The 25,838-nt window shown below is 44.9% G+C and overlaps 10 protein-coding genes across 10 annotated transcripts; 5 read left to right on the forward strand and 5 right to left on the reverse strand.

Annotated features, from left to right (window-relative positions):
- Window positions 1-359: 359 nt before the first annotated feature.
- On the forward strand, window positions 360-649 carry SAMD00019534_061390 (hypothetical protein; the record flags this gene model as incomplete). The annotated part of the gene is made up of 2 exons (XM_012898737.1): window positions 360-372; window positions 438-649. The coding sequence occupies 2 exons, from the start codon at window positions 360-362 to the stop codon at window positions 647-649; spliced, it is 225 nt and encodes a 74-aa protein (XP_012754191.1).
- Window positions 650-754: 105 nt separating this feature from the next.
- Window positions 755-2,110, reverse strand: SAMD00019534_061400 (hypothetical protein; the record flags this gene model as incomplete). Its single annotated transcript, XM_012898738.1, has 1 exon — window positions 755-2,110. A coding segment is annotated over one exon (1,356 nt), but the record flags the coding sequence as incomplete, so codon positions are not given.
- A 913-nt stretch (window positions 2,111-3,023) lies between these two features.
- On the forward strand, window positions 3,024-5,948 carry SAMD00019534_061410 (hypothetical protein; the record flags this gene model as incomplete). The annotated part of the gene is made up of 4 exons (XM_012898739.1): window positions 3,024-3,556; window positions 3,624-4,125; window positions 4,200-5,314; window positions 5,399-5,948. Coding segments are annotated over 4 exons (2,700 nt in total), but the record flags the coding sequence as incomplete, so codon positions are not given.
- Window positions 5,949-7,793: 1,845 nt separating this feature from the next.
- Window positions 7,794-10,589, forward strand: SAMD00019534_061420 (hypothetical protein; the record flags this gene model as incomplete). Its single annotated transcript, XM_012898740.1, has 8 exons — window positions 7,794-7,889; window positions 8,001-8,064; window positions 8,152-8,186; window positions 8,262-8,291; window positions 8,376-8,453; window positions 8,534-8,710; window positions 8,780-10,175; window positions 10,252-10,589. The coding sequence occupies 8 exons, from the start codon at window positions 7,794-7,796 to the stop codon at window positions 10,587-10,589; spliced, it is 2,214 nt and encodes a 737-aa protein (XP_012754194.1).
- A 360-nt stretch (window positions 10,590-10,949) lies between these two features.
- Window positions 10,950-12,228, forward strand: SAMD00019534_061430 (hypothetical protein; the record flags this gene model as incomplete). Its single annotated transcript, XM_012898741.1, has 3 exons — window positions 10,950-11,051; window positions 11,156-11,993; window positions 12,080-12,228. 3 exons carry the CDS (start codon window positions 10,950-10,952, stop codon window positions 12,226-12,228), a joined length of 1,089 nt encoding a protein of 362 aa, XP_012754195.1.
- Window positions 12,229-12,518: 290 nt separating this feature from the next.
- On the reverse strand, window positions 12,519-16,933 carry SAMD00019534_061440 (hypothetical protein; the record flags this gene model as incomplete). Its single annotated transcript, XM_012898742.1, has 7 exons — window positions 12,519-13,921; window positions 13,986-14,224; window positions 14,301-15,430; window positions 15,515-15,754; window positions 15,836-16,299; window positions 16,380-16,577; window positions 16,651-16,933. The coding sequence occupies 7 exons, from the start codon at window positions 16,931-16,933 to the stop codon at window positions 12,519-12,521; spliced, it is 3,957 nt and encodes a 1,318-aa protein (XP_012754196.1).
- A 634-nt stretch (window positions 16,934-17,567) lies between these two features.
- Window positions 17,568-20,481, reverse strand: SAMD00019534_061450 (hypothetical protein; the record flags this gene model as incomplete). Its single annotated transcript, XM_012898743.1, has 4 exons — window positions 17,568-17,662; window positions 17,762-18,110; window positions 18,727-19,686; window positions 19,807-20,481. The coding sequence occupies 4 exons, from the start codon at window positions 20,479-20,481 to the stop codon at window positions 17,568-17,570; spliced, it is 2,079 nt and encodes a 692-aa protein (XP_012754197.1).
- A 420-nt stretch (window positions 20,482-20,901) lies between these two features.
- Window positions 20,902-22,428, reverse strand: SAMD00019534_061460 (hypothetical protein; the record flags this gene model as incomplete). The annotated part of the gene is made up of 2 exons (XM_012898745.1): window positions 20,902-22,231; window positions 22,304-22,428. Coding segments are annotated over 2 exons (1,455 nt in total), but the record flags the coding sequence as incomplete, so codon positions are not given.
- SAMD00019534_061470 (hypothetical protein) lies at window positions 21,688-21,975 on the forward strand (the record flags this gene model as incomplete). The annotated part of the gene is made up of 1 exon (XM_012898744.1): window positions 21,688-21,975. A coding segment is annotated over one exon (288 nt), but the record flags the coding sequence as incomplete, so codon positions are not given.
- Window positions 22,429-23,404: 976 nt separating the features above from the next.
- Window positions 23,405-24,981, reverse strand: SAMD00019534_061480 (hypothetical protein; the record flags this gene model as incomplete). Its single annotated transcript, XM_012898746.1, has 2 exons — window positions 23,405-23,803; window positions 23,914-24,981. 2 exons carry the CDS (start codon window positions 24,979-24,981, stop codon window positions 23,405-23,407), a joined length of 1,467 nt encoding a protein of 488 aa, XP_012754200.1.
- Window positions 24,982-25,838: the final 857 nt, after the last annotated feature.

Below are 25,838 nucleotides of genomic sequence, written 5' to 3' on the forward strand. Positions count from 1 at the left end.
GAATCGATCGACTATGACTATGACTATCCAATGATCAATCAATCACACACACACACACACAAAAGTTGATCAATCATATGATCAGAAGGGGTGAGTCTATGCTTCTGAAGAGACACATTTGGTAGTTGTGTCATATGAATAGTTGACATCTTATGACACTTGATGGATGACATGTTTAATTAAACTAAGATTATGTTAATTACAATAACTAACTAACTAACTACCATTGTTACTCAATAACATTGTCAACAAATAACTATAAATACTTGTAATCCGTCGATCAATTCAATCATCAATCAATCAATCAAATACAAATATACTACTACTACCAGTACTACTACCTCAATAATTATTCCAAAATGACTCTTATGAGTATGTATACATCCATCCAATTCATGGATTTGTTCCAAGTTCTAACCGCTCATCAATTTTTGTAGCCGCCATCTCTTCCCTCGGAAACGTCAACAGCATGACCTCCAACAAGTCCATGACATCCTACTCGTCCACCAACACTGTATCAGTGGGCCAATCCAATAACCAAACATCCTTGCTCGGACTTGGAGCTGCAGTTGGAGTTGGAGCTGCCGTCAATGTCCTCGGCCTTGGCATCGGTGTTAACGCTGTCATTCAATCAATTATCCAATTGTAATTGTAAATGTAATGTAATCATAATAAACCAATGATCATCTGATCTGTTCGCGTTCGCGCGGTCCACAAAGAATGAATGTTTGAATGAATACTGTGAATGTTGTTATTTGGGCGCTGATGTGTATCTGATGACCTCCTTGGTCTCGCCAGTCTTGTCGTTGGTCTTCTCGTAGTAGTATTCATAGGGGAGACGCAGGAACATGCCAATGATCAATGAGAGAGGGAGCATGATCAGCGAGAGGAAGAAGACGCCACGCTTCCTGGATTGGGGCGGCAAGGTGACACCGTTGGCGGCAGCTTCGATAATCTTTTGTTTGTAGCGATGCTCCAGCACGGCCTCCAGTCCCATGACGAACGATGACGCCGAGAAGGCGAGCACGGTGAACAGGGACATGTTGAGGTCATACGTGTAGTAGAAGGCCAGGGGTGCGATCACACCGGCCACGGCGTGTGCCACAGATACTGGGTAGTTCCAGGTAGGGTGCGTGACGGGTAGCATCTTGTAGCCGGCCGCGGCGTACTGTGACTTGAGCTTCTCGGCCAGCGCCAAAAAGTGCGGGATCTGCCAGATGAAGAGGACGGTGGCGAGAAGGCCACCAATGGCCTCAAACTCGCGTGCACCGGCCACCGTACCAATGAGTGGCGGGATGGCTCCGACAATGGCGCCCACCCATGTGTTGAAGGATGTCGTGCGCTTCATGTGCGTGTAAAGGATGTAAATGAAGATGTTGGACATGGCCAGTCCTGCGCAAACAGGGTGTACAAAGACCAACGTGCCACAGCCAACCACGCCAGACACCAGAGCAAAGATGAAGCCAGTGTCCAACTTGATCTCGCCTGTAACAAGTGGACGCGACTTGGTTCTTGGCATCTTGGCGTCGAATCTGACCTCCATCTCTTGATTATGTGCGCATGCCGATGCCGACGACATGAACGTTCCAAACGAGAGCAGTCCTAGTGTTACAGGGTCGACTATTGGCGCAGTCATCACGTAGCCGGCCACAGTAGTGAATGTGACATACGCAGAGATAGGGAACTTGACGAGATTGAAGTATCCCTTTCTCATGAATGAGAACTTGCTAACAGTCTTTGGTTTCTCTGGTTTTGTTTGTTGTTGTTGTTGTTGTGTCTCTGTCTGTGGCTGTGTCTGTGGTTGTGTCTGTGTTTGTTGAGTTGTCGCGGCAGCAGTGCTAAAGTATAGACGATTCGCTGGTAGTGTTGTTTGAAGTAGTCGACTATACAATTGCAATGACTTGATTGATGTTTGACGAGATGTCGTTGTGGGCAGGGCATTGCTCGACAATGTTGTAATATGTGATGATAATGGTGATGTTGAGATTGAACGTGTGATCACTGATGATGGATATGTTGTATTGTTGATAGCCAACAATGATGTCATTGTTGATCTCTTTGAATATTGTTTCATCATACTAGATGATCGACCAATCGATGTCATCATCATCTTTATATATATATATATATATAAGTTATGTATAATATAATTGTAAACAAAGATGAATGAATATTAGATCATGGCATGTGCTTCTACTTCATTCTTTGCCGATGGACCTCGCTTTTCATCGATCAAAGGGGGTTTGTCCAATGTCAGGATTGCTGAACCAGAATACAGAAGGATCTGAAGGTTGTCGATTGGGACATTACTAAATCACCATGACATGTCAATGAACTGTACACTACTGAGTTGTGTCAGAATATGGCCTCTATACATTGAATGTCACAATTATCATTGACATATTGGTATTCAAACAGTCGTAAAGAGAGAGTTTCATCATCATCATGAGGCAAACATCTCTAATTGGAGAATCAGAGGTCGATTGCTTGCCTCAAACGTCCATTATGATGGATTGTATTAATGGATCATGTATTGTGATCAATCAATCAATCAATCAAACTACCCACACAAACAGTTGAGCTGGACCACACAACCAACAATCACTTTTCAAGCTCCCTTTCACAAGGAGGTGGAGGGAGGCCCTCTTTATCAATATTTCATATAAACTACTTTCAAAGCTAATGGGCAATAACTATCTTTATCTATTACATCACTGTTAGTTAGTTACTTACTTATTATTTATTATTTATTTGTTTGATTGATTGTTAATCGAACTATTGTTGCAATGTTAGGTAGATAGATAACGAATACATAAATAGATAACAAATACATAATACAATACAATCACTTATATTTATTTATTTAATTAATACATTAAAGTACAATAGAGTGTATTTAGATCAACTTAGTAAACTCGATAACAATACAATATATACTCTGATTGATCAATCAAACAATCAAACAATCAAACAATCAAACAATCAAACATACGAGATATATATAGATATAGATACAGAGATAGAGGAAGAAGATGTTACACAGGTTGGCTCACAACTTGAAGCCAAAGACAAAGAGAAATGGATCACCTGGAGACTCACCATTGTCAGGCTCACCAATATCAAACTCGGCAGCTTCTACACCTTTAGGCAACCCTTTTGATCAGGGCGCAGACTATGACCATGACGTCAATGTGTTGCTGGTCGGTCTGCCCGAGGCAGGCAAGACAACATTCCAACGACAGTTGGATCTGCTGTACGGCATCAAACTGCTCGACCCAAAGTACTTTCAACGATTGATCTACGGCAATACGATAGCCACTCTGGTGCGATTGATAGAGAATGCCGATCGACTTGGCATCACGTTCTCTGGCGAGAATGCTGAACGATTGAAGCGCGTGCTTGCTACGCCCATCGAGCTGGCTCAGAGTCGTCTACCACGCTTCCCACTACGTCTTGGCTACGACTGCAAGTGTCTCTGGGAGGATCAAGGCATGCAGAAGATGTTTGAATACGCTTCATGTTGTCCACAGTTCAGGACACCTGGAAGAACAAAGTTGTAAGTGTCCCTCATCCAATCACTCGATCACTCACTCACTCACATCGATCAATCGCATCAATAATAGTTACATGGACAACATGTTTAGAGTGTTCAGCCCAGAGTTCACACCGACGACCCTTGACATTATAAGTGCATATGAGCAGGTGGACTTCCCTGAGGAGTCGACTTTGACGCACCGACGCGTCAAGATGGAGCTGGTGTGCGCGCCAACCAAATATGTGTTGTTACGCGACTGGAACTCGATAGCAGCATACATGCCGAACTACGTGTTCTACGTGGTGCCCGTCAGAGAGTACTACCCATCGGACAGCATATCGGTGGAGTTTAGCGCACAGAACTGCTCGCAACATAAACACAACAACGGTCTGCTGGACGCGCTGTCCAGCCTCGAGTCAATGGCCAACAACATCGACCGCTCTGTCACCATATATCTCCTGTTCAACATCTGCGACTCATTCCCACGCAAGCTCAGCCTCTTTGACCTGAGTCTCTGCTTCCCCGACTACACCGATGGCGACGACCAAGACAAGGCACTCAACTTCATCATCCAGAAATTCACCAAGCCTGTAAGTCAAGTCAATGTTGAGAGGCAGACCCGAGGAGCACATGCGACTAACACTCATCCTCCTCCCTAATATAGTTGATCGAAAGGAGAAGACATCATAGGACATTCACAATCAATCTACTTGATCGAGATAATACACAGAGTCAGTTTGAGAATATTGTTGATTGTATTGTGGCCGACACACAGCTGGACGACCAGGCGTTGTTTACCGCGCCAGCAGAGGTGCAACCAGCACCAACCACAGTGCCCGCGGCCAATGTTAGTAGTGGCGATGGCAGCACTGGTACACCGTCCGAGGCACCTGTGATGCCCCCGGTCGACCTAAACAGAATACACATTGAGATCACTCATGTCGGTGGCAATGGAGATTCGAATGCTGGAAGTACCACTCCATCGGTCAGTGGGGAGAGTCCTAGACTGTCATCAGTGGATAGCCCGCGATTGGGCGACTCAGAGTCAAAGGATAGTCCGAGGAACACTAGTGACACCGAGTCAATGACGAACCCAGCACACCTGGCCTCTGGCCTATCGAGTAGCACCGATCCCAGCAGTTACTACGCCCAAGCGGACAAGGCCGCCAATCCCGATAGACCCAGGTCACTACCCACGACTGCGCCAGTCAAGACCAAGAAGGAACTGGCACAGGAGAAGAAGGCTGAGAAACTGGCCGAGAAGCAGGCCATGAAGGCTGAGAAGCAAGCCATGAAGGCTGAGAAGGAGCACGCCAAGCAATGTGAGAAGGAAAGACTGCGACAAGAGAAGGAACGCGAGCGCGAGCTGCAGAAGGAGAAGGAGCGCGAGAAGGAGTTGCAAAAAGAGAAGGAAAGAGAGCAGAGGGAGCAGAAGAGCAAGACCGTCTCAAAGGCATCGGCCAAGAAGAAGGGCAAGGGCCTTCACAGCTTGCAATCAGGTGTACATTCGATACAGGGTCGCAGGAAGAACATGGAGGACTCACACGTCATCATCGATTCAATGGACAGCTCGTTGGTCCCAGAGAACAGCATGGCTGCCATGGCCCAAACCGATGGCGGCGGTGTCTGTTCCTACTTTGCCGTCTACGATGGTCACAGTGGAGTGGAGACAGCACATGCCCTCGAGCCACTAGTCCACAAGTGTATAGTTGAAACAAGTGCCTTCAAAGATGGCAACTACGAGCAATCGTTAAAGGATGGCTTTGACGCTGCTGATAAGTATGTATATTTATTAATTATTTGATTGATCGATTGATCATGTACCATTATGCTAACTCAATCATTCAATCAATCAAACAATAGACATGTGATCAAGCTATGTGAGAAGAGTGGATCGACTGCCATGGTGTGCATGATCATAGGTTCACAGTTGTTCACTGCCAATGTTGGAGACTCTGAGTGTGTACTCGGTCATCAGACTGAGGGCTCGTCTTCAAAGTCGCCAGTGTACGAGCCGCAACTACTGAGCTACAAGCATTTGGCCAACGACGATAAGGAGAAGTTGAGAATCACTGAAATGGGTGGAATGATCATCTTTGGCCGTTTGTTTGGCTCGCTGGCCGTGTCTCGGTCGTTTGGCGATCGAGAGTACAAGGAAGCCGAGAAGAAGTTTGTCACTTGCGAGCCGTTCACCAAGGTTGTGGACCTAACGCCTCTTGACCACTATCTGGTGCTGGCGTGTGATGGTCTGTGGGACAAGGTGACGTATGACGAGGCAATCAGCACGTGCCAACGACTGCACAAACAAGGCAAGACGTCGGACGAGATCAGCGAGGCTCTAGTGCAAGATGCCTACGAGAAAGGTTCCACTGACAACATCACTGTCATTGTTGTAATACTAAATTGGAAATAAATGAAGAGGTTTCTATGTTGCTTGCTCCTTTGCAAATGGATTGGGCGTATATGTAAACGATCACAAAGGAGGGAGATGAGGGAAGCGATTGGGCACATGGTCAAGGACATGGTCAAGGACATAATGGAGGGGGCGCGGACGTGGACGGGAGCAGTCTATGGTGAGACTGGATGATGGATCATAATCATTCAGTTAGTTCCTAGATTGGGAATGAATGAATGAATGAATGAAATTAATGAAAGAAAGAATGATTAATTGAATACCATTGATTTATGATTAACGCAGTAACATTCCAACGAAAAAATAGGACAAACGACCAGGTGAGAGATGATGCGAGGTGCGTCTGGGTTGAGCCAGCTCCAACCGACCCCCCACCGGCCCTTTGGTCAACCAACCAACCACCATACCTATCTTTAAGTTCATTCAAATGTACATTTGGTTTAGCGTCTGGCTATGAATGGTAGTCTATCGAACCAAGTATTGCTTGAAACAACTCTTCATTATTATTGCCCTGCCCACACAGATCAATCTTCGATCATGATCTTTCTGTGAGTGTGTGTTGAGTGGGTGTTCCGTGAGTGGAGGTGGGTGAGCCGACCTTTCTTAATGGGTGCGGCCTTCATGACCAAATTGGGAGATTGTGACCCAGGGCCTCAAGGATCGGGGCTTCAATCCAATCAATTCGAAACAAGTCCGACAGATTCACACCATCTGATGAGTGTTGGAGTGTCAACAAGTAGACATGTCACAACAATCAATCTTACGATGGTAACCATTTCTGCGTGTGGGTGGTGCGATGGCAAGGCAATCATGTGAGTGAATATGTCTTTATGTGTTTGTGTGTGTATGTGGTTGGTGGGCAAGGCTAGGGTTCACTACTTTGTGTGTATTTGTCTCAGTGTGTGTGTGTGTGAAGTCATTGTCAACAACCCCCTCTTTACCAGCCCACCAATGACGTTGTGGAGTCGGGAGCGAAGGACCATTCATCCTTCCAATATCATTCTACACCGACTGTAAACTGGTACATGTTAGTAGGGTACACAATCATTCATTCATCATTGGTATAATGTAATAACAACAACCATATTCTACTTTCTTAATTAACATTTGATTGATTCGTTCAATACACACATACATAAATACATATATACAGAGATACAGCATCAGTAATAGTAACACACTACAGCGTTGGAATTAATTAGAAAATAAGGAGGGAGACACAGACGATAATCAATCAATCAATCAATCAGTACACACACACATATAGAAACACACTCCAACTACATCAAACAAACACACAAACTAACAAACAACAGACGATTGCCCTTCAAAGCTTTCATTGCCTGGTGGTTAGGTTGTTATTGAGTGACATCATATCAGACAGAGTGTGTGTTTCATAGGGGGCGATCCCCTTACCACGAAGACGACACTTCATCTTTTCTCAAAGGTAGGTACCACTCAATCCACCAGTCACTACTTTACCGCCTTCAATCAATCATTCAATCAATCAATCATTCATTTGCATATCAATTCTCTTATTCCATCTCTTTACTAACCAGTTTAATACCAATCAACATCTACATTACCATTCATATTCATTAATATTAGTTAGTTTAAATATTTTGTATATAAGTTGTAATAATAATAATAGATAATTGTAATAATAGTAGGCAATCAATTAATCAAACAATGAATAATAATAATAATAATAGTGGAGTTGGAAGCCAACTTAGAAAGAAGAACTTTGTCACACATCTAGACTTGTCTTCTCTGACACACCAACAACATACAGATAAAGATTATCATATTACACAACAATGTACTATTCCAAGAAATAATAATATCATGGTGTTGGATGGAGCTGACGAGCCCATTAATATTGCAGCCCAATCTTATCATGGACTGCCCTCTCCACTAATTGCAAAGAGGATTACAAATATCGTAAGTAGTACTACTTAATAATGACAACAATCTAATTGAATTAATGATTGATTGAATGAATGAATGATACTAATGACTATATTTACAAACAACAACATCAATATTATAAAGCTTCACAATCATGCTCTATTGTCATCAATGGAGAAGGGAGGCCACCTCAACAACAACAACACTTGTAAATCAATCAATAAGGATGATGATGGCCTTCTTCCAAAAGGAACTGCCGAAAAGGTACCTCCATTACCATTCCTTCATAACCTAGTAGCACATCTTGAGCCAAGAGTCATTGAACATAAGGTAAGTAATTATCATGTTATCATTGAGATGATAAATAATAATAATATTAACCAATACATCATATTCACTCATCAGATCATGAACGACCATTCGCCCTCCAAAAGAGTAAGTCTTTCCCACCATTTGATGATCAATAATCATTCTCCGGAATACATAATCCTAACACAATAATGTCTGATCAAACTATAGGGACTCATTCGATCCAAGAGCTTCTGTCCTCCCAAGCATGAAGCAGACTCTACAAAGATGTCCCCTCCTCAAAGAAAGGTATGATATGAGGTTATATTTAATTAATTAATTAATTAATACCTATTAACTTACTTACAAACTAAATTTATTTTAATCAGATGGCTAGATCATTCTCCGATCTACCTATAATGCGACCATACGAGACTGGTTCAGTTATGTGTAGAATATGTGAGGAGATGATATCATCTACACTTTTGGAAGAGCATTCCAAGGTCTGTGTATTGTCCGCCAAGGAGAACATGAAGGCCATGACCATTGATGATCAATTGATGACGGTAAATATAGTTTTGAACATGATGATAATGTCCATCACTCTGATTGATTACTAACATAATTGAGAATAGATTTCCAAGATATTGATCACTGATAGTACACCAAACACATTGAGCAATCATCAGAGACTCCTGGAGGATGTCAAGGATATTGCCATTCGCGCAGTTGAGTGTGATACAATGGAGCTATCAACACTTCTGAGTCAACTCAAGCTGAAGAGACGTCTTTACCTATGCTTTGACGAGAACTACAAATGGATACAAGATATTGAAGCACTCATCCTTGAGAAGACCAAGGTGCTCAAGAAGGCAGAGGAGGTGATGAACTCATCGCCCACTCTCTTTCCATCACGCGAGTCTCAATCACCAGAGCTCACACCACGACAAAGACGTGACTCTGCACCTGGCAAGTTGGTTAAGGGCATCCCCACCATCGAGGACTTCCATCGCATCAAGACCATCACTCGTGGAGGCTTTGGCACTGTCTTTCTAGCGAGAAAGAAGACCACTGGCGATATCTACGCCATCAAGCGATTGAAGAAGGCTGACATGATCATGAAGAACCAAGTGGACCATGTCAAGGTGGAGCGCAACATCCTGGCACAGACCAGTAACCCCTACGTTGTAAAGATGTACTACTCATTCCAGACTGATGAGTACTTCTACCTGGTGATGGAGTATGTCGAGGGCGGCGACTGCTTCTCCCTTCTCCAAGTCTTTAGCATGTTGGACGAGGACCTTGCTCGTCTGATAATTGCAGAGACTGTGCTGGCCTTGGAGTACCTGCACAAACAAGGAATCATCCATCGTGATATCAAGCCAGACAACATCCTGATCGATCGCAATGGACACATCAAGCTGACGGATTTCGGTCTTTCCAAGATTGGTGTCAAGCCTCGTATCTATTTCCGTGGATTTGATGGCAAGGACCGCCACTCTGTCATCCGTCGCCGAGTCCGTGCATCCCTACCAAGCACCAACTCACAAGGCCAAATTGCTGAGCCCAGCCACACCTCGACCACTGGCGCCGACAAGTCAGAGACCTCCACATCTTCGAGACACGCTCGCAAGTACAGCTGTGTTGGCACGCCAGACTACATTGCACCAGAGATACTTCGAGGAGTAGAGCATGGCAAGGAGGTGGACTGGTTCTCAGTCGGTGCCATGCTGTTTGAATTGCTGACTGGAATAGCGCCATTCAATGCAGAGACGGTGGACTGCATCTGCACCAACATCCTGGAGCGCAACATCAGATGGCCGGATGAGCCTGGTATCCTTTCTGACGATGCTCGCGACCTCATCGACAAGTTGTTGGCACTCGATCCAACTGCACGACTTGGTCACAATGGCATCGATGAGATCAAGTCACATCCATTCTTCAAAGGAATCAACTGGGACACAATCCGATCACAACAATCACCTTTCACACCGAGACTTGATCATGCTGAGGACACCAGTTTCTTTGATCGTAAGTATCCATCACCTGTGCTACTGTCTATCCTGTTTGTTGATCATGTTATACTTACTTGTACTTAATATTATAGCGAGACAAGAAGTCTATGATGTCAAGGAATCAAAGGACAGTCTTGACATGAATACAAACTCAACATCAACGACCGACACTTTATCATCACCATCGACATCACAAACAACAACATCTACAACTGCACCAGATGCAGACGCAATGACATCAACTACGACGACAACAACAACATGTACAATAGAAACAAACCGAGATGTTGGCGAAGGGGGAGGCCAACTACCTCCTCCTCCAACAACCAAAGAAGTAATTGCCGACGACTTCCTCTATGTCAACTTCAAGAACCTGAACGAGCTTAATCAAGCGATCGCACAAAGAGAGAGACGCAACTCGTCTCCATGACCATCCGTCCTTCCATCCGTTCATCCTTTCATGATCTTGACAACTGGATACATACTCTTACTTCAAGACACTCAAACTTAAGATGGGATTGATAAACGATTAGTCGTCTTTTTTTCATTCACACACAATATCTGATGGTCTCAATAATATTTTTTTTCAATTTTGTATGAGTGGGACCCAAAGGGACAACAATCTTTGACAAAATGAATGATCATCACTTCTCTCTCTCTTTAAATCGCACTAACACACTATTGCGTGCAAGTGACGACTCAATTGATTCTAAAACAACCATTCAATCTCATTCATTCATTCATTACACCTTGTTATACTTACATACCACTTACATACATACTCTAAAAGATGATGATCACCAACTTCTTGAAGAGAACATCATCACCATTGATGTTCAAGCAGGCATCAAAGATGTCTGTTCGTACACTCTCCACCCTGGCACCCAAGGAAGTAACATGATCGTTTCAATCAATATACATACATACAGGATAGCTTGGATATACAGATGACTGACATATGACTTACTGCGACAATCAACAACAAACAAACAACAGGTTACAGTTCGTGATGCTATCAATAGTGCATTGGACGAGGAGATTGAGAGAGACCCACGTGTGTTCTTGATGGGCGAGGAGGTTGCCAAGTACAACGGTGCCTACAAGATCTCAAAGGGACTGTACGATAAATACGGAGAGAAGAGAATCATCGATACACCAATTACAGAGATGGGATTCGCAGGTGTTGGTGTCGGTGCCGCCATGGCCGGACTCAGACCAATCGTCGAGTTCATGACCTGGAACTTTGCCATGCAGGGTATCGATCACATCGTCAACTCATCGGCCAAGACCCACTACATGTCCGGTGGTACGGTGTACAACTCCATCGTCTGGAGAGGTCCAAACGGCCCACCCACCAGTGTCGGTGCTCAACACTCACAGTGCTTTGCCGCCTGGTACAGCAGTGTCCCAGGCTGCAAGGTCATCGTTCCATGGAACGCAGAGGATCACAGAGGACTGATGAAGTCTGCCATTCGTGATGACAATCCAGTGGTCTGTCTCGAGTCTGAGCTGCTTTACAACTACAAATTCATGCTCTCGCCAGAGGCCCAGGGCAAGGACTTCTTGCTGCCAATCGGTCAAGCCAAGGTCGAGCGCCAGGGCACAGACGTGACCATCGTCAGTTTTTCAAGAGGTGTCTCTCTGTGCATGGACGCTGCCGAGCAACTTGCCAAGGAGGGCATCAACGCTGAGGTCATCAACCTCCGTTCAGTCCGTCCACTGGATGTCGAGACTCTCGTCAAGTCCATCATGAAGACCAACAGAATGGTCACCGTCGAGGAAGGATGGCCTCAATCTGGTATTGGTGCTGAGATTGCCGCCCAAATGGTTGAGAGTAAGTTACAAACAAATTGGATGATCAGTTGGAATAGTTCCAGAGTCCACATCAACTAACAACAACAACACTTTACGTCATTCCAGATGCTTTTGATTACTTGGATGCACCAATCGAGAGAATCTGTGGTGCTGACCTTCCAATGCCATATGCCAAGAACTTGGAGGATGCTGCAATGGTCCAGGTCGAGAATATTGTAAATGGTGCCAAGAGAGTATGCTTTAGAAAGAAATAAGCTTGCATGTATGGTAGTCCAACAAACATACATATAATACATTCATTCAATACAACTACTATTTTCAATACAAGCATATACACTTTCCTCGCCATGATTGGTTGGGTGGTTGAGTGATGGAATCAGGATTGTGGCAATTTCCTTGTCACTTACAGGCCATCAAGGCTGCTATTCAAGATGTCTGATCTGATGTGAAAGATATGGATAATAGTTGTAACTGGCTGGATAATTGAGCGATGAGAGAGAGGTAGATAGATAATTTAAGGTTTATTTCACAGGCAGGTTCATTATTAAGAGTTGGCAGCAGCATCCTCAACATTGATCAGATGTTGGACGTTGGGGAAAATATCCTTGGAGAACTCGCCACTGTTGTCCAGTTTGACATTGATCTTGAAACGGTTGACGTTGTAGGTGCCAGCGCGTAGGAAACATACATGCAAAGGTAGCTCCACACTCTTTAGTGGCGCCAGCTGGATGTTGTACCGAGTGATTCCTGTCCAGAAGTACTGGGAAGTGAGCTGGCTAACAGCGTCCAGGTTCTCGTGTGGCAGGATGGTCTCTATCGACAACTGTAAGTGGTGATAGGCTGAACAGTTGGACAACTGCAGCTGCAGTGGCACGGTGCATATCGCCTCGTGGTCAAACTTGTGTGTGATGGCCAGTGGCGACTGCAACTGGTAGCGAAGTGGCGCCTGGAAGCGCAGAGAGGGATCGACGTAGGACTGGATTTTGCCAGTTGGTGATGTGGTGTTGCGCCACGAGCCCCATGGTGTCGCGAGCAATGAGTCGTTGTGATGCGTTGGCAGGAAGGAGATGGCCGTGGCGTTAAGCACACCCATGCGGTTGGACACCTGTTTGAGCAGCATCTGAGACTTGGTGGCCTGCGGCGTCGACTCCCAGAACAGCATCATGTCGAGCAGGTTCTGATGCTCGCCAACAAGGAAATCGCTGGATATCGGTGACTTTAGGGAGTCTCTTGGATTGGCCGAGATGCTAGCCGACTGGCCCAACTTTGCTGCGTTGGACTGCGCAGATTCATGTGACATCTTCTCGTACTCGAGGAACTGGAATACAGGGAATGATGATGAATCGTACATTGGCTCATTCTTATCGAACGAGATGTTTGTGATTGTCAACTGCTGGTGTTGTTGTTGTTGCTGTTGCTGTTGTGGTTGTTTGCCTGGCGCGACCATTGCAGTTGTTGTTGCTGTGGCCGTGGCCTGTCTATCATCAACGGATGATGGGAGAATGCCAAAGAAGAGATTGGTGAACTGGCCAGGGTGAAGAGTGAGGATTGATCCATTGGGCACGTCGTCGTGGTAGGATAGTGGTACGATCTTCCATTGTTTGGACAACGAGGAGATCTGCTTCAGATAGAATATGTCGCCACCGCCACCAATGATTGGGTTGTCAATCTCAATACCCATCAGGTAGGAGTTGATGTTGGTCGAGCTCTGCTGGCAGAACGTTGAGATCCTGAGCGATGGCTTGACGTCAAAGTCCGTCTGACACCTTGCGAGACGGTACTTCAGCTCACTGTTACCGGCCTCGGACTCGTAGTACACGAGGCATCTCAATGTATAACGTCCAACGACCAATCCCCTGACCCACAGTGGCACTGTGACTGTTGCGCCTGGTGGCAACTCAATGTTCAATGGGATGGATGAGTCCAATGAGTTCAAGATGCTTGCGTCTATTGATGTGTTAGTGAATGGCTTGTGAGTGTTCATGTTGTTGTTGGGATGATCCCCTCTTACCATCGTTGTTGCTACCAAAGCAGACGAGTGTTGGATGACTCAGTCTGATGCGTACGTTCTTCAGACCCATCTTTGTGCTGCAGTTCTTGAGTTGCAACTTGGCCTGCTTCATCTCGCCGTGACAGATTGACGAGGGGAACTCGATAAACTGTGACTCTAGTCTGGGCATTGGCGATGTGACCTTGAATGTCAGACTGAGATTAGGTTCATATGATACAGTCTCTCTCTGTGCCTTTGTCCTGGTGGTAGGTGGGCAGTGATGTTAGAATGACTTGAATGTGAATGAATGAATGAGTGAGTTTGTAAGGTACATACTTATTCAATCTCTTTTGCTTGAGTTTGAACTCTCTCTTGCCCCAGACTGAGCCGCACATGCATAGACCTATGCCCTTGATCACGAGCTGACCTTGGCGCAGAGGCACGATGGAGAGTGTGAGCTTCTTGGTCTCGCTTGGACCCAGCAGTACATCAAAGTGCTCGACCTTGAAGGGTGTGACACCCTGATCCATCTTGGCCAGTGTCTCATCGTCCAGAGGCGACATGTTTGACTCCTCCTGTCCATTCTCGCCATCCTTGAATATGGCGACAAGATGCGCGCGATTGAACTGCAGTGGCACCTGCAGGGGGTTCTTGATCTCGGCCTCAACGGTGATTGCCTCCTCGACCACGATCGTTCGCTCTTTCTCCTGCTCAAAGAATTGATCTCTGCGCCACAGATCAAAGCCTTGCAATACAGGCTTGGTAATGATGGCTGCCTCCTTCTTGAAGGCCTCCTCCATCTCTTGCCAAACCTGCTGGTTCAGCTCGGACGAGTAGTCGCTCAAAAAGACCGTGGTGCGCTCGTTGTGCACAATGGGGATGGGCAGCTCGCCAATGTAGTTGTCCTTTGTCGTCGACTTGGAGATGAAGAGGAACTCGCGAATGATTGAGTTCTGGCTCTGGAACGACTGACAGTTCTTCTCCAACAGCTTGTTGACAAAGAGGATCGAGTCGCTCGTGTGGCCCTGGAAGAATGAGTAGCGCACCAACGCCAGATGCAGATGATCCTCGATGAAGTTCCAGTCGCGACCTTCGTACGCGCCGTAGGCAAAGCTGTAGCAGCGCAGTGCATGCTTGCGCTTGGACGCCTCGGCGTAGCGGTCGCCCGCTAGCACCAAACGCATGCAGGCCTTGCGGAATGAGGGCGCGGGTGACTGCAACAGACAGAAGCCGGCCTGCTCCAGCAGCACGGCTGCGCAGAATGGATCAATCTCGCGCTCAGCAATCGATTTGAATAGGTCCGCCAGCAGCTTGAAGTGTGATTTGCGCTTGAGCACCTCGCCCTGTATCATTGCAGCGCGGACCGATGCTGCGTTCAATCCAGCGCGCAAGTAGTTGTTGATCGACGTCTCGAACTGAGTGTCCGTGTCCTTGTTAAGCATAAAATTACACATTCCAATCATCTCCTGTTGTTGTCGAGAGTGAGGTAAGGTAGGGAGAGGTCAGCATTGATGCGCCCTGCGAGGGACACGACGGCAGAGGGTACTTACATAGGTGGCGGCATAGTAGTTGGGAGACTTCTCGCTGCTGTACTCCTTGAGTAGTGTCTTGTAGTTGGCGAGGGCGTTCTCATAGTCTTGAAGCAGGAAGTACAAGTCTGACAGACGTCTTAGACACAGCTCCATCGACACTGAAGAGGACGCATCCTCACCCTCCTTCTCATTCTTCTTATATCCAATCCTCAATGACACCTTCATCTTTGAGAAGAAGCTCTTCTTGTTGGCCACGATCTATAATATGATTGATTGATTGAGTGATTGATTGATTGTGAGTGAGTGTGTCGCGTGATTGATTGAGTGTGGCGCGCATACCGTCTCGCTTAGCTCTTGGATTGACTTGCCAATGAATTGAGGTAGATGTTTCTGGAAGAGATCAGTGACGATGCTGTGCACGGGACTGGAGGCGGCGGTGGATGGGTCGTATGTGAGACCGCCGTCGTCCTCCTTGGTGGAGATGCGCATCAGATAGCTGTTGTCCGGTCCGAATGTGCTCTTCATCTCGGACAGACGCTTCTCAGACTCGGTGGCCGAGTTCTCTGGATGTACCAATACGTATAACTTGGGTACATTAGAATCAGCGTTGAACTGTTGCAGTATTGCTGGTGGCTTTGCCGCGTCAAACATCTTGACCAACAAACCAATCGGGTTGGAGTCCTCTGATGATGCAACCACAAGCACCGCCAATGGATGAGAGAACGTCTCTATCTCTGGGTTGTGACATGCTCGCATATAATGATGACGATACTTCTCGTACCAAGGTGTTGGTTCAGGGCATACTACATGTGATGGATACGATACGTGTGAGTAATGAATGGATGAGGGTCATGTGACATTGGCTCAAGGTAAGCTAGCTTACCTTTGTGGAAGTATGGTACGTCTTGTTTGGTCCTGATCTTAAAGTTCTGACAGTATTCATCTGTTGCTATTGAGTCGATTGAAGATGATGTGTCCAACAATGTTTGAGTGTAGCTCGCAGGTTCAAGATGTTGCAATGTAATGAAGTTGACCTTAAAGTCATTGAGCTCATAATATGACTCTCCAACTCTAACAGGAACTACATTGATTGATCAAGATGAATGAATGAGTGAATGAACAATGTGAGCCCAGCCAGACTCAATCAAACATACCTTTCCTGTGACCTGTGATGTACTGTTGTAGGATATCAGTGAAGAGGTTGCCGCTGTGAGCTGATAGCTTTTGGAAGGTCTTGGTGACGGATGGTGAGGTGATCACGAGCACTGATGGTGTGACCCATGCCTGTATCGACAGTCTTATATCCTTGTACAATGCATTGTTGTTATTGTTGTTGTTGACATTGCCACTGCTAACACCAATGTTTGGATATAGTGCACCACCACCACCAATAGACTGTTGTCCTTGTTGTACCTGTGAAGGTATCGTCGTGGTCATCTTATCTCTATCTATATATCTATCTCTATCTATCTCTCTCTATCTTACTATACACACTTCTATTTATTATTTATTTATTTGTTTGTTTGTTTGTTATTTGATTGTTATACATATACATATATCTCTGTCTATCTATTATTACAATGTGTTGTGTTATTGCTAGCAATGTGTTTGATCGTAGATAGTTATAACTTCCGAGCTGCAGCTGTCTTAGGTCAAAAGAGAGAATGATCATCACACACATCAAAATTGATGAAAAATCTGGTTTGTTGGAATAATAATCACAACCTTTATTCCTCCACAATGACTGGATGGATGGATGAAAGGATGGTATTAACTCAATATGGATGTGACACAATTATAATGATGACACATGATTGGTACCATGAGTTTCCAACCATTTTGACCGGTACAACGGATAATTCAAATTCAAATTTAAGGGCGGTACTATGCCATTCAGTCACGCGATGGGACAACCATCAATTATTGTGGTCATTGGACTCGGAACCTCGTCAAAGACCCTGTAGTATATGCTGCTCCACCTGGAATGAATGGATGAATGAACGAATGAATGATAATGACATGTGTCGAATACTATGTAAAAAGGGGAAGATTGGACAACACCAATGATCATTTACTTGGCTGGTGCGGCTCTCTTCTTGAAACCTCCACGGTGTGGACGGTCGCCACCACGGTTTGACTTCTTGTTTGAACGTTCAACAACAACTTCTGTAAATATTGAATGATAGATTGATTGATTGAATGAGTGATTGATGTTAGTTATGTGATCAATCTGGTCTGGAATGAAGGTGAATGAATGAAACATACGGGTCATAGATGGGAAGTTGCCAAGAGTGGACTTAAGCATCTCGTAAGCGTCCTCATCAACGTAGATCTTGTCGGTCTTGATGGCAGAGGTGGTTGGGACGTAGTTGTCACGTCTCTCTCTCTCCTCCTCCTGCAGCTTGTAGGAGATTCCGCGGACTGGTCCACGCTCAATACGTCTCATCAAGTGAGTGACGAAACCAGCGATCTTGTTTCTCAATCTCTTGGAGGCGATAGTGGCGACCTCATCACAAGTGCGCTTGTTGGTGTCAAAGTCGTTGGTGAGCTTTGGGTAGTACTTCTCAATGAGAAGCTTCGAGGCTCTTTTGACTGTCTTGGTTCTAACACGACCCTATTATTGTGTTGTTTGTTTGATATCCATAATGTTAGATACAATCCAACTTAGGTTATCCTGTCTGTTGTTCTCTGTCTTGTCTGTGATCATCCATCCAACAATCATGTATCATTCATTCCTTCATTCATTTTCATTCTGTTCATCCTTCATTCGCTCATTCATATCGCATCGCCAATCCAATCCAATCGTGTATCGATACCAACCATGGTTGCTGTTGTATGCGCTGTGTAACTGTGTCAAGGTGAAAGGGATGTAAGATATGTCTTAAGGATACATGTCAATGCTCGCGTGGGATGCGACGGGTGAGAGTGGGAGAGGGGAAGGGAACAGACTCGCCCGAGACCTCACAGCATCCTCAAAAAATAAAATAAAAGATAAATTCATTCACAAACTTTGAAGTTCCGTTCATTATTCCAACTTCAGTTAAGTTACACTCTTGATCAATCAATCATTCGTGAGTTGGAGGAGAAGTTTACAATTTTATTATATTGATGTATTCTCCACCCGATTTAAACTCCATCAATATGGCTAATGATCGATCTATTCTCCGAAGTAGACATCGACATTGATGTGTTGATCGCTCAATTAGGAAATTATTAACATTGGGAAATACTTGTGTAACCATTTTGGAAAGGTAATGGTTATCCATGACCACCGTTGTTGAAGAGAATTGTCCCAAGTATAATGTGGACACATGTTTGGTAACTCTAAGATGTTTCAATTCCTTGATAGGAAATTGTAAATATCTGATATCCACACTGTCCACAATGATATCATCGCAAATGTCCTCTTTTTTTTTGAAGTTGTAAATGGACACCTTGAGATGCTTGAGGTTGGGCAGGTGCTGGGGCGATCTGTGGATCAGAGTGCCGTCCATGTACAGTCGGGTGATGCTCTTGGGGAGCCGCTCCGAGCTGAGCCGACGCATCGAGCACTTGAATATAGTGAGTGATGGCGGGAAGGTTGCAGGTGTGAATGGTTGTCTAAACTCACTGCCAAGTATCAACATTGTGAGGTTTGGTGGTAGGACACCCGGCCGGATGACTTGATTAAAGTGCGCTCCAAATTCAAGACTTTCCAGCGAGTCGGGCAGCGCGCCGGGCTCAATCACTTGGTCAAACATCTCGCAAAACCTCAACGACTTTAGGGATTGCGGTAGGGTTCCAGGTGTGATTGGTTTGTTATAACAGTTGCCAAATATGATTGAAGTGATCGACTGTGGAAGGATTCCAGGTATGATTGAGTGATCATAATTATTTCCAAAATAGAGCTTTTGGAGTTTGGCCGGAAGCTCCCCATGTTTGATTGGTAGATTGAATGATGATAGATAGAGTGAGGTGATTGAGCCGGGCAGCGAGAGTCCACGCACGACGTTCTCCTCCTGCTCCTGGCTAAGCCCTCTTAGGCTGAGTTCAGTAAGTGATGCTGGCAATATACCGGGTTCAATCCATTGCCTAAATGCATGTCCCAATTCCAACGATGTGATCGATGAAGGCAGTGAGCCCAGGGCCAGAGGTCGACAGAATGTCTTACCAAGGCTCAAGGTCCTGAGGCGATCGGGGAGAGAGTTAGGCTTAATAGAATGGTTAAAGTTGATTAGCATGAGTTTTGTGAGTGATGGCGGGAGTATCCCTGGGACGATGTTTGTCTTAAGGTCGGCCAAGATCAACAATCTTAACGAGGAAGGTAATACCAGGTCGCTAAAGTCATTGTGTGAGATGTATAAACTGATGAGCGATGAGGGGAATGTATGTCTTTCGGCTGCGGCATCGTCGTCACCTCTGTGATAGGGTCGTGACGGGTGTCTGTCATTGATGGGAAGCGATGAGAATAGAAGTACTTTGAGTGATTGTAGTTGTGTCACAGCAGCCATGCACGGTTGAGTGAACCAGATTTGGAATCTGAGTACCTCGAGCGACATGGGAAGCGAGTTGGCTGGCAGAGGCTGGACAAAGCCAGTGCCAAAGTGCAACTGGTTGAGCGACTGAGGGAGCAGTGTGCCGGTTACATTACCGCGGTCATCGCACGCCTCTACGGGCATGTTGTAACTTGAACCAAACTTCAACCTAATGATTGATGGTGGTAGTGATGGCGATGGCACTGATGCAGGTGCAGGTGAAGAAGATCGCTTAACACCAAACGACAATAATGTACTTAGACCTGATGCAGCTGTTGGTGCTGGTGATGATGGAGGTGGTGGCCACTGAAGTGACTGGTTGAAGTCGTCCCCAAAGGTAAGATCGACCAACGACTCTGGCAGTGACCCTGGTATGATCGGCTTGTTAAAGTCTTTGCCAAACTTGAGCGTGTGGATCGTCTGAGGCAGACAACCAGGTGTTATCGTTTGATTGAATGAATCAACAAACATTATCTTCTTTAAAGATGATATAACAAACTTTGATAAGTTATTGTTATTGTTGTTGATGTTATTGTTGTTATTGTTGCGATGATGTATTCCTTTCAACATGATGTTGATTGGAGTCATGTTGCTAAGTAGAATGAACAATCTCTTACATGTTAGACTCAATGACATTATGTCAAGTGATCCAAACAACTCGGTTCTAGAACCTAGGTGGTCCACTATATTCCTCAATATATTATGTTGTAGTAGTGTAGTTTGTTCGATCATTATTATAAATCTATCTCTTCAATTTGAATTGGATCAGTGAAGGACAATAAATATCTACTTTGATCAAAACCTGTCAACTTCATCACTCAAGTCCATCAAAAATGAATCAACCTTTGTATTTGTACAAATATATAATATATTACTGTATAATTATATCTACTCTGCAGTATTGGTTGAGATCGACTTCATTTGGATCTCTTCCAGATCACCATTGCTACTGCTATTGCTTGGACTGTTCTTTAGACAACAGTTGTTGTTCTTGTCGACACTGGTGTCCTTCAAAGGATATATGAATGCAGTGGCAAGTATGAACCAGATGGATGCCACACCAAACACAACGGCATATGATTGGTTGTACGTGTAATGTGACAGCTTCATGTATGCCAAGATGTTGGCCGTTATGAATGGTGCAAATACCATTGGAGCATTGAATGATACGTGCCAGATGCCCATGTCCTTGGCAATGGTGTGGCCCGGCAACACGCGCAGTGCCAATGCCCAGTCTACGCACTGATAGCATCCGTAGCCTATGCCAAAGAAGCCGACGACCACCAACAATCCGACGAATGACGGTCCAAATGACAGCGCGATCATACATGCCACGGCAACAAACTGGATGCAAGACGATGCGTACACCATGCCCTTGGTGATGTTGTAACGATCGGCTATCAGACCACCGACGATCGATGATGGGATCGAACAGAGGATCAGCGTGACCAAGATGATGGACGACACGATCAGCTCTTTCTGGCCCACAACGTCCATGGCAAAGTAGAACAAGAAGCTGATGATCATGTGGCAGCCCATCGTATTGAAGAATCGCGTCAAGATGATCCAGTAGAAGTTGTAGTAGGTGTGCGACGGCAGGTAGAGTGAGCGGAAGAATCCAGTCACGCTGCCATCAAAGTGGAAGTCTTCACATTTGTCCTCGTGGAGGGAGACTAGCGCGATGATCGTGGAGATGGCCAACAGCGCAATGACAAAGCCGTAGCAGTAGATGTAGATGGCATCCTCTGTCGTGCCCTGTACGAGTACTCCGCCACCAATCGCTCCGATCAATGTGCCGAGCGACCACATCACTCCCAGCCAGCCACTGGCCATTCCCGTCTGGCTGAGGTGCACGAGGTCTGGAATGATTCCAGAGAATGCACCGGCAGCCACACCTTGTCCAAAGTAGAAACCAACCTCCATGAGTATGAATCCAGAGATTGTCGCATTGGAGTCATTGTAGGATGACAGACCAAAGAGGAAGGCGATCATTATTATGGTGCCAGCCAGAAGGAATGGTCGCCTCTTTCCGAATTTTGTCCTAATATGATCGCTCATATATCCTGAGACCGTTGTCATTATGAAGTTGATAAACACACCTGATATAGGAATCACTCCATTCCAATATTCCTTTCTCTCTGCTCCAAAACATGTGACCAATTGGTATGGCCACACTATAGATGTCATGGCACCAAGTACAACACTTGATCCAAAGAACCAACTGTCAAAGAGTGATTGTAAATTATCAGTGAGTGGCTTTCACTCAAACAATCAATCAAACAATCAAACATACATTGATATCTTGAAATAGAACCAACCGGATTGCCAACAACTCAGCCTTTGGTGTTTTCCAGAGGCCACAGATGCTCCATCGTCCGGCTTTGTAATCATATCTTCTCTATCGTTGGCGGAATGCATGGATAATAACTTAATTATTATATAATATGTATTATTATTTAAGTGAGACTCAATCAAATCTCTATCTCTTTATATTATAAATAGTTTAATTGATTGATTGATTTGGTTTCGATTATTAAGGAAAGGAATGGGATGGCACTGGGAGAATGGGAGAGGGGAGGGACATCCTGAATACGGAGAGTGCTCCACTCACTCAATCAAATCCATCAATCAATCAATGATCATCATCATCCATTATTCATTTATTAGATGTGGAATGCGAGTGGACTCTAAAGCGCGAATGTAAAAGGTGTGTGTATTGTTGATTGTATGATTATTGGTTGCCGGTTCTTGTTGGACACATCCTAAATATACTAGCCACTACCATCACCATCAATCAAAACAACATCAATAATATTATTATTATTGCCAATGGTAGGCGATTGCAATTCCAATGAACCATACACCATCTCAGTGTATGTCTGTTGAGAATATTAACATACTTGGCAAGGGTATGCTTGGTTGATCAACAACACATATAAATATTTGTTGAGTTTAGTTGCTACACCTTCGTAATATCAATCAAACATCATCGATTCGGATGATGCCTGTGCATTGGTACTCCCTCCACATCAAACACCATCGCCCGACACAATGTTATATTTATAACTCTATTCCCTCACTCACACAAATTGATGAAGGCACGTGATGGGTGTATGTGTGGCGAATGAAAGTGTGATGTGGAAGTTGGAAGTTGATGTGTATGAGTGTGAGTGTGAGGTGATAGTCAGCCACAACGTTGCCATTGTCATCTACTATTTGTTAGATGTAGAACATGTGATGGGAGCGTGAGAAAGAGAAAGAGACCTCCATGCCGACAATCCAGGTTGTAATAATATAATACAAAGTTGTTATTTCCACATGATGATGGCGAATGAACTACGTCATCCACTCATGACCACTCCCTCCAACTCCAACTCCAAGTCCTATGCCATGCCTAGGCTTTCAAAACAGAGTCGGCCACATATGTGAAGCCTTCAAAACTGTTGTCTTTGCTCATGGCATCGGTCAATGCTGATGTCTCCACCATGCTGTCCAGTGGCCGCTCTTGAGTGAACAATGGATCGATCTGACTGATGTCACCCTCTGACTTGACCTTGGGCTTGAAGTGCACTTCAATCTCCTTGCGATCGAGCATCTCCCAATTAATACTCTTGAACCATGGATGATTCATCACTTCGCCTCCTCCATTTGATCCCAATCTTCTATCAACATCCCTTGTCAACAGACTCTCCAGGAATGATTTAGCTTCCGGAGATATATAACTTGGTATCTTCAACTCGCCATTCAATATCTTCTGATACATCATCGATATATTCTGTGAATAGAATGGAGGCTACATTGATTGATTGAGTGATTGGGATGATTCCAGGAGTGATTTGATTGAGTTGGTTAGTGAGTGATTGGAATGATTCCAAGTGTGATTGAGTGAAGGCAAACACTTACCAGACCAGTCAACATCTCATAAAGGAGTGTACCTAAGCTCCACCAGTCGACGGCACATCCGTGACCATGTCCATTGAGTACTTCGGGAGCGAGGTACTCGGGAGTGCCACAGAATGTGAATGTTCCATCGGTCGTCTCGATCTTCTTGGACAGTCCAAAGTCTGTGATGCATATATGTCCCTCAGAGTCGAGTAGAATGTTCTCTGGCTTCAAGTCCCTGTAGACAATGTCTTGCTTGTGGAGGTGTGCCAGCGCCGACACTATCTCGGCCGCGTACAACTTGACGCGCGGCTCGGAGAAACGACCCTCGCGCTTCAGATGGAAGAACAACTCGCCGCCATTGACATAGTCCAGAACCATGTACAGCTTGTCCTTGGTCTGGAAGGCGTAGTGCAGATTGACGATGAATGGATGTGAGATGGCCTGCAGGATGGTCTTCTCGGACTTGGTATGAGTGACCTGCTTGCGCGCGATGATGGCCTCCTTTCGCAGCACCTTCATCGCAAAGATCTTGTTGTCGTCCTTCTTGCGCACCTGCATCACCTTGCCAAAGCTGCCCTTGCCAATGACGTGCATCAACTCAAAGTCGTCCTTGGTGACCGTCTGCTTTGTCTTTGAGAATATGATCTCCTCTGGTCCCTCATCATCCTCATCGTCCGTCGTCACACTGCTACTCTGATCAGTCTGAGTATTACGAGGTGTATTATTATTCACTGGTGTCGCTGACGATGATGATGTACTCTGTGGTTGTGGCGGCTGAACATGTACATTGTTGTTGTTGTTGATTGTTGATGATGAAGATGATGATGTGATACTGATTGTTGTAGGTTGAGGTTGTGCGGTGGGATGGTCTGACACAACATTTGTTGTTGTTGTTGACTTGGTGTTGTTCACATCGACTGTTGCCTTGCTCGCCTCATTCGATCCCTTTGTCACACCAACAACACCTGTATTATTGTTGCCACTATTGCCTCTGTTTAATGAACTATTCTTTGTTGACTCCTTATTCTTATTCTTTGATGATGATGGAGATGATGAGGACTTGGCCTTACTCAATGATTTGCCCATGATGATGACGTATAATTATAAATTATTATTTATTAGTCTGGTAGTTTGTTTGATTGACTGATTGATTGATTGATTGGTTGAAAGAATGAATGAAAGAATGGATTGATGGGTTTGGGCTTGAGTACGGGCAGGCCTCAACAACACGATCAGGATCACACTGATCAGGTGATTGAGCAACTACAATAATAAACAACAAACACCGATTAGGGAGAGGGCACAGAAGGTAGAAAGGATGAATGTGACTGTGGCGTTTGGACTCTGCACCAACCAATCTCGAACGATTGTACAATCGTACACCCTTTGGATCGCAAACACACATACACACTCAAAACACACTTGGTTAGCCGTTATTATCTCTATTCCATCCACCGCCATCTTTATTTGTTTGTGTGTTGATGTGATGGGGTCCACACACTTCTTTCTCCACCAAGCCACACACACACACACTACAATCAATCATGCATCATTCAAACTCCCAATAATACAATTGCATTGCCTCAATTCTTATTTGTTGTTGATCATTCTTTAAAACATAATTATGAAGACTTGATAATGATTGATTGTTTAATATTACTATTTTTGACTGGGCATGACTCCACACTTTTTGGGGATGTCTCCCTGGTTAAACAGATTTTTCACTCAAGATATATTGGCCGTAGTTGTACGACAATCGTTGTCGGGGCCTGTTGTTGAAGTGTAATCTATTGTTTAGTGTGTGGTAGGTTAGTTAGTTGGGGAGAGAGTGTGTATGAATGAATGAATGAATTAATGATCAAACAACTATGTGGTGTGAACGTAACCAATTCAACTTCCTTTCAACCTCACTAATTTCACTTCAACTCCCAAACTTATACTCA

Source organism: Acytostelium subglobosum (assembly GCF_000787575.1).
Source record: "Acytostelium subglobosum LB1 DNA, scaffold: scaffold11, whole genome shotgun sequence".
Lineage (NCBI taxonomy): Eukaryota > Evosea > Eumycetozoa > Acytosteliales > Acytosteliaceae > Acytostelium > Acytostelium subglobosum.